This window comes from Protopterus annectens, chromosome 12.part0, assembly GCF_019279795.1.
Source record: "Protopterus annectens isolate FY-2018-M chromosome 12.part0, PAN1.0, whole genome shotgun sequence".
Taxonomy (NCBI): Eukaryota; Metazoa; Chordata; order Ceratodontiformes; family Protopteridae; genus Protopterus; species Protopterus annectens.
Window position 1 is genome coordinate 452,097,066 of NC_056746.1, and position 7,500 is coordinate 452,104,565.

General features: G+C 38.1%; 1 protein-coding gene across 2 annotated transcripts in view; it reads right to left on the reverse strand.

Moving 5' to 3' along the window:
- Nucleotides 1–2,074: 2,074 nt before the first annotated feature.
- The window catches only part of MRM2 (mitochondrial rRNA methyltransferase 2), a 50,967-nt gene continuing 45,541 nt past the window's right edge, over nt 2,075–7,500 (reverse strand). Inside the window, exons 2-3 of one of the 2 annotated variants that reach the window (XM_044089556.1) lie at nt 6,009–6,311; nt 2,075–3,137 (exon numbers count right to left, since the gene is read on the reverse strand). In XM_044089556.1, the coding sequence (XP_043945491.1) occupies nt 2,713–3,137; nt 6,009–6,306 (723 nt within the window). In that variant the 5' untranslated portion in view covers nt 6,307–6,311 and the 3' untranslated portion in view covers nt 2,075–2,712. Of the gene's footprint in view, nt 3,138–6,008; nt 6,921–7,500 lie in introns of those variants that run through there. The other variant, XM_044089555.1, reaches the window with a different exon arrangement.

Below are 7,500 nucleotides of genomic sequence, written 5' to 3' on the forward strand. Positions count from 1 at the left end.
AAGAAAAAAACACTTGCTAGTTATGTGTTGATTAAAATTTGATATGTACTTGCATTCATCTATTTTATTTACTTATTTATTGCTTTCCAGTGTTGTGGAGAATATTAATAGTTATTTGTAAACAAGTACAAATGGACAAAGCATATTTTCAGTGGAGACCTGAGGAGAAAAGATGCATAGTAACATCAATGACATTCAACACATTCTCAAAAGACAATGGCACTATAATTACAGCTGGTATGATAAGTTTTTTACATAAGGTTTTATACAATGTGAATACAAGCAGACAACGGATGGTACAGCGAACTGAAATGTGCACAGTAATGCCCAACAAAACAGGACCGACATTGCCTAAAGCAGAGTACCCTGGACAAACAAAAGAATACATCTATGCAAATGCATATATTTTGCAGCACCTGTAAAAACAGTGAGAAAATGTTGTGGTATATACAACAGTGTACATTAGGATAATTTCAAGTATATGTAGTTTGTGTCAATATCGCTCTAAAAAAGCATGGTAACATGATGGGTGAGGTATCATGTTGAAGACCGTATAAATTTGGATGAAATGAAACCAATATGACATTTACCTAGCATACATGCATTGAGCCCAATAATATAACCTCTACCTAGCATACATGCAGAAATATAATAGTCTAATATTTTTTCACACACAAAAATTATATTTTTTATATTTGTGCCAATATCTCTGAGGAAGCATGGCAACATGATAAGTGATCATCTCGATACTAGCATTAGTCATTACAAAATGGACTCAACTCATGTCTTCAGTGTAGGATACCAGCAGAGCTAATGTTTTATTTATTTGTCAGATTATGAAACTTACAATACCTTCATATGCCTATATCTCTGGAATGGAACATGATGGATGCTGCTTCATCTTGAAGCTTAAATCTGTGTGCGCCAACTGTCACGTAATATGACTTCTATCCATTACAAGTGTAGAGACATAATTTATTTAGCTGCTAGGTTATGAGAAATAAAAGGTAGCATATTTTATATCAAAGCCTTAGCAAATGACCATTCTGAAGATGACATCCAGGTAAATGAATCAACTTCAGACAGTGCGTGCCTACATAGTTTGTTTACCGAGAAACTATAATTTGTTTTAACATATATATATATATATATATATATATATACATATATATATATATATATATATATATATATATATATACATACATACACACATACACACATATATATATATATATATATATATATATATATATATATATATATTATACACACACACATATAACATCTGTACTGATTACCAAATATAAATTTATAGCTCAGAGATGCAATGTCAGTACTTACACCATTGCAAAAAAAAGTGTGTGTGAAGAACAAGTTCTACATTTGCATTTTTTGTGTACCTGTTACAGTTTAAGAATTCTGAACATTTGTTTCAAGTATTATGATTGTTTGAAAATTACCTCAGGATACAATATTGCTCCAATGGGTGAAGTTAATGGCCAGCATTCCAGAGGTCCTCTGGAGTGAATGGAAAAGACGAGACAGGAACAAGAACAAGGTGCGGAAAAAAATCCAGTTCCTTTAACTCACCAAGAAACACAGCATGAATTTCTCTCCTGAGCAATGCCTTTAATATGCAATGGAAAATGACTATAACATCGCAATAAAAATACAAAAAACATGAGAACAGTACAAGAAACACAAACCAAGGAATTTGCCTTTCTTACACAGCAATCTTTGGCAGCTTGTTTGAATGTGCTTTCTAAGTTAAGCAAGAGTGGTCCATTATGAAGGGACTTTAAGAGAATATTTCTACCCTCTCTAAGCCTAAAGTAGAGGGCAAACTACATGGCAGCTACATACCCTCTCAACCTCGTAGAACAGGAAATCTGGACAAAGCCATACGTAATGGGGGGGACAAAGGCCCCAAAATAGGGTTGCTCTTACAAACTTAGAAAGTTGACAGAATAACAGGTTTTGCATTAGCATGAATTTTCTTAAAGGTATTAAGTCTGAAACTCAAATGTCTTTCATTATTTTCTGACTTCAGTCCTCAATGATTTGCCAATGATTCACCAGAAAACCGCAATTTTACAAGAACCAGACCAAAAATGAGGCAAAAATCTGGGCATTCTCCAAAAATCTGGACAGTTGAGAGGTACACTGAATAAAGGCCAGTCCCGAAAGCTCTGTGGTTTAAAACAATCACTTTTTGATATATTTGTTCTTCTTGGATATACTACTCCACCCAACTATTCCAGCACTTGGATTTTTATTTTTTATATTTTGGACTCTTGCCTCAGTGCTGATCCTGTTTGTTTTTGTCAGTTGAGAGGTATGGGCAGGTAGAACAGATCACACTTCACAGAAACTAGTTAAATAAAGAACTCAAAGTCCATGAAAGCAGAAACAATGTCATGTCTGCATGAGTTTTCTTTGTTTTTGGGAGGTGGCAAAAAATAAAGTACCCATACTGGTTGACTCCTCTAAATTGTCCACATGTTGTACAGTATATGTTGTAGTTATTTTTGCCCCTGTAACCTGTGCCGTAGCTGAAAAGGGACCATGGAACAATTAAGTTACCCAGTTAACAAAAAAAAAAATAAAATAAACTAAAAACAAAAATATCAAACATGAATGTGTGTGTGCCCACAGACACACAGAAAACTCCACTCTTTTTACATAGCGTCAAAATCTAGAAACATATATTTACTTGTTCTGAAAATCTCTTGACAAAAAATATATTTCAGCAGAGTCCTTCCGGCTAGCACTGGGTTTGATAGTTCGTACTACATGGAATGACTGTCTAAGCCTACTTTGGAGAAGATTAGTTTTGGCACCATCCCAAAGTTTGCAAAGAAACACACCCTTAGGCTCTAAGACTCTCCCGATCAGATCCAGCAAGGAGAAACACATAGTGATTAATTTTTCATGATCCAGTTCTTTAATCCCACTAGCACTTGGTGCCATGTCACTGAGAATCACATCTGCCTTCCCACCTGGAAGGAGCTCCTGAATTCGACTTTGAGTTTTCGAGTCAGTGATGTCAGCAGCAGACAGGAACACAGCTCCTGGTAATGGAGCAATACGAAGAAGGTCCACTCCAATCACAAAGCCAACTGGTGTACTTCTTTCTAAAAAGAAAAAAAAAATAAATTTAATTTTTAAGGGATACTGAAAAGATGCTAGAAAGCAATTATGACTTGTGTGTGGAATAAGGAAAGGCCACAGGTAAGTAGGGAAATGACTGCTAAGGAGGGGCAAGATAATAGTACATTTCTCAGACTGTGTTACTATAACTGGACAGAGAAAAGAGCAAAATTAAACAATGCACCAAGGAGGTGTCGATGGGCGCAAAGCAACACTTAATAGCAGAAAGGAAAAGTTGCTGGACAGAGGGTGGAGGCAAGTGAACAAGATGAGTAAAATATAAAGAGGAAAACAGGTTTGTGAAAGAATGAAAAGTTAGTTCAAGATAAAACAGTACAGTCTGAACAGAAAGGGATTGACATGTTTAGTGTAGTCACTAGAGGAAGAAGGAATAAAACTTTAAAGAGGAAAAATTATCAAAGAAAAAGGAGGGATGAGGGCCTATGAAGTGATAAAAGGAGCAAATTTGGGCTGAGATATCAGGATTATTTGTTAGTATCTTTAGATACAGAACCTGTGGTTGAAAATTAGAGAAGAAGGAAGAATGAAAGAGGGAAATATTGGCAAATGGATAAAAATCAGAAAAAAGTCAGACATCATATTTATAAATGTGAGATAACAGAAGGAAAGGAAGAGTGATAGAGTAGATCCAGAAGGCACTTCTGGCTCCAGTGGAAGATGAGTTATAGAAATGGGTGTGGTGGAATGTTAAGGGCTTTGATAATACTAGAAAGTTAAAGAACAGGCAGACGCATGTGCTGCACAGGCAATACTTACAGCATGAAGGGCTAAAGCAAAACGGGTGGGTAATGACAAATGTTGAAGATGTACTGAAGAGGAGGCACAGTCATTCCATTTAATTTGGGAATAAAGAAAAGTAAAGGAGGTGTGAGGGTCTATGTGGATGTATCAGGATGGAGGATAAAGGGCATTTCTTGAGCATAAATATTTAGAATAGGTCTTTGGTGTAAAACAGATGGAGTTACAGAAAGAAGGAAAGGTTAAAGAGTTGAATAATCTATAATATGTATGGAAGTAAATAACAGTGAAATGGAAAAAAAAGAGGTTGGAGGGAGTCAAAGTAGTAAGGAGGTACTATGACTGGTACAGAAAGAGATAGGGCGGAAGTCTGACAAATGGGAAGAAATTCTAAAAGAAGGCCTAAAAAAAGTGGAAGGTTGGATGATACAGGAGGGTAAGTGTAGTGCTTAGGATCTGGAGAGAATATAAAGTACAAGATAAGTACAGAAGAAGAAATGAAAATGTTGAATGCAAGGCTGCCATTAAGAAATATAAAAAGAAAATTCAATAAAATGTGTAAAATTGTTTACAGTTTTTTCTACAATGTTTTAAACCTCATTTTTATTCTGATGATTTTTTTTTTTATCAGCAACTGTTGTCCAAAGTTTCATGACTCAGGGTAGACATAGGTAGGACATAAAGGATAGAAGGAATTTTCTCAAATCTCCTACATTAGGCATATTCATTATCAACATTGTCTTAGCTTGAACCCTCTTCCACTATTTTCCAGACATCTCTAAGTGCTGAAATGCCATGACAATGTTTAAAATTAACAAATGTTCCATACCACCCATATTAAATTAACTGCACAAGTGTCTGAGGTACAAGGAGATGGAGGATGCACTTAAAAGACAGACACTGGCTTGCACATCCTTGCAGAAGCGAGGCTACTAGGCTCACAAATTGGTAATACCTGCTGGATGCATCATCCAGCTGTAGTGCCTTCACTACAGGTAGGGACTTTTCTAACAAGTGGGAATGGGAGGTTTGCATATGGGAGCAAGCATACCTCCTTCCCTGAATGTGCAGCTACTGCTATCCCGCAGGCAGCCTAAGGTAGGCTGTCCCAAACGATCAGTAAGCTGACCTGTACCCTACCACCTACCTCTCACTGGATGGGGAAAGGATGGGTTAAATATGGCTTCTCAGGCAGGTAAGAACAAGCCATGTGGATCTCACCTAGGCAGAGAATGGCCAGCTCCTCCCCCAGTGGAATGAATGGGCCAAAAGAGTTCAGGTAGTGGAGCCAGAGTATGATCCTTTGGAGCCGCACCTCACTTTGTTGGACTTACAACAGTTAAGCTTAAGAGAATTAAAGCAAAATAACACATGCTAGCCAAATGCCTTCAAGCATAATGCCCAGAACTTAATAGACTCATGCCAGCTATCCCAAGATCAAGACAAATAATACTAATCATCTTCAAGCCATTATACTGACCAGTTTTAATTACCTACAGTGAAACATTATAGCTCTGCAAACTCATGTAACTTATTTTCAAATGCATGCATATTAATCCCCAGCAGCTGACTTCTGCAAAACAATGTCTACTAACCTCTTCTACAATGCCTACTGTCCCCCTCCAGAAAACTCTTGACAGTTATAAATCAAAATAATTTAATGAAAAGGGTGGTAAAGAGTGGCTTTGCTCGCTTGCTCACTCTGGGAGAGAGGGGTTTCTGTCCGTGATAAGGATACATACTCGGTGACAGGGATATGCTTTATCATATGAAGAAGGTACAGCAAGCTGATAGTGCATGTGGTGATGTGCATGATGTCACTAGTTCCGTCCAGTTAGGACATTCCAAAAAATCTTCCTGACATGCAGGGTCAGCATATGTGATGCTGTAGACTGCACTTTCTACTTCCCCTGCCCAACCCAACACTGGTGTAGTTCCAGCCTCATGGAATAGTGCTAAAGACACTCAAGGAAATTATGTAGCCAGGCAGCTGATGGCACAATTGGGAGGAGAATAATTTAACAAATGAGTCTGTAAAACATCAGGCTCTCTGATCATTTGTGTAAGGGAAACAAATGTGAATGTGGATTACTTACCTGAAGCAGCAGCATTGACTCTGTGCACAGCAACCTGACTCCATGCACCAGGGGCAGCGCCACAGTCCACAACACGAATGCCAGGTCGCAGAATCTTGTGCTTGTCATCAATTTCCAAAAGTTTGAATGCACTCCGGCAGCGATAATTCTGCTCCTTCGCTGATTTTACAAAAGGATCATGAGACTGACGTATCAGCCATCGTTGCTCAGCTGCTGTTCGACTTTTTAATCTCAGGGGAACCTTGTTCAAGCATCTTGCTGGGGAGTACAACAGACAATAAAAGGCTGTAGAGCTCATATTACCTAAGGAATGAAAAGTCATAAAATTATTTTGGCAAATGTCAGTAAAATGGGACAACTGGCAGCCAGAAATTTTTTTTTATAACAAGTTATATTATTATGGTGTCAGACATGGCAGTCTACAGGAAAGCTCTTGCAAATGAGGAAGGTGTCAATCAGTATTCTGCTTGGGCATTAAAGAAAAGTTTACAATCACACTGAGATGCTTGGTAGTTAACTCTCAAAGTAAGTTCTGCTAATGTGAAGTAGGGGATGAACACTGACTCCATCTGCAAGAAGCTCCAATGGGGAAATCTGCCTATTTTAACAGCATTTCACTCAGTGTACAAGACTAAGAAGAAATCCAGCTTTATAGCTATCTGTCATAAAAAGGAAAGGCTTGTTTGCTTGCCTTCAAAATACATTTTCCAGTTTCAAAAGAAACGGATAGTGGAAGAAGTTAAAATTATATAAAAACAATTAAAGCAATCACAAAATGCAATCATCGGGAATAAAATATTTATGTCAAAATGTGTTTTTAGTTGTATAGGTTCATAAGGGTTTAATAGGCTAACGACCACTAGGGCCTAACCAAGCATATCCAACAATTGAAACGCCCACAGAGGTTCCTCACCAAAAGAATACAGGGCGCAAGTAAAATGTCCTATGCAAACGACCTCAAGGCCCTATCCTGTATTCTGTCTCCTACAGGCTTTTGAGAGGAGATCTATGCCTGGCATACAGGGCACTGTCAAACCCCACTCTGATGGACCTACTGCATATCCACAAAACAAACAGTACCATATTTACCCATTCTAAAGACTCAAACCTTGCCTGTGATACGAATAGGACCTGCTGGAGAGATAGGTATGTATCCCAGAGACTACCCCAGCTGTAGAACAGGCTCCCCATCCATGTGAAGCAGAGTTCCTCCCTAACGCAATTCAAGTGCAACTTGGACAACTAGATGAGAAACTGGAAATTCATCCCTGGTTTGGCACCTATGTCTCTAATGGACACAGGTAACCTGTAAATGGTTCATCTCCCAGGCCCATGCTTACACTTATCAAGGGTATCAGAACTTGTCAGAGATTTGGGATGCAGGCTAGGCTTAAAAATACCTTTGTGGTCATTAGCCTAGTAAACACCTGTTAAGCCTATCCATGCATCCCAAATCTCTGACAAGTCCTGGTATCCTTGATACGTGTAAGCA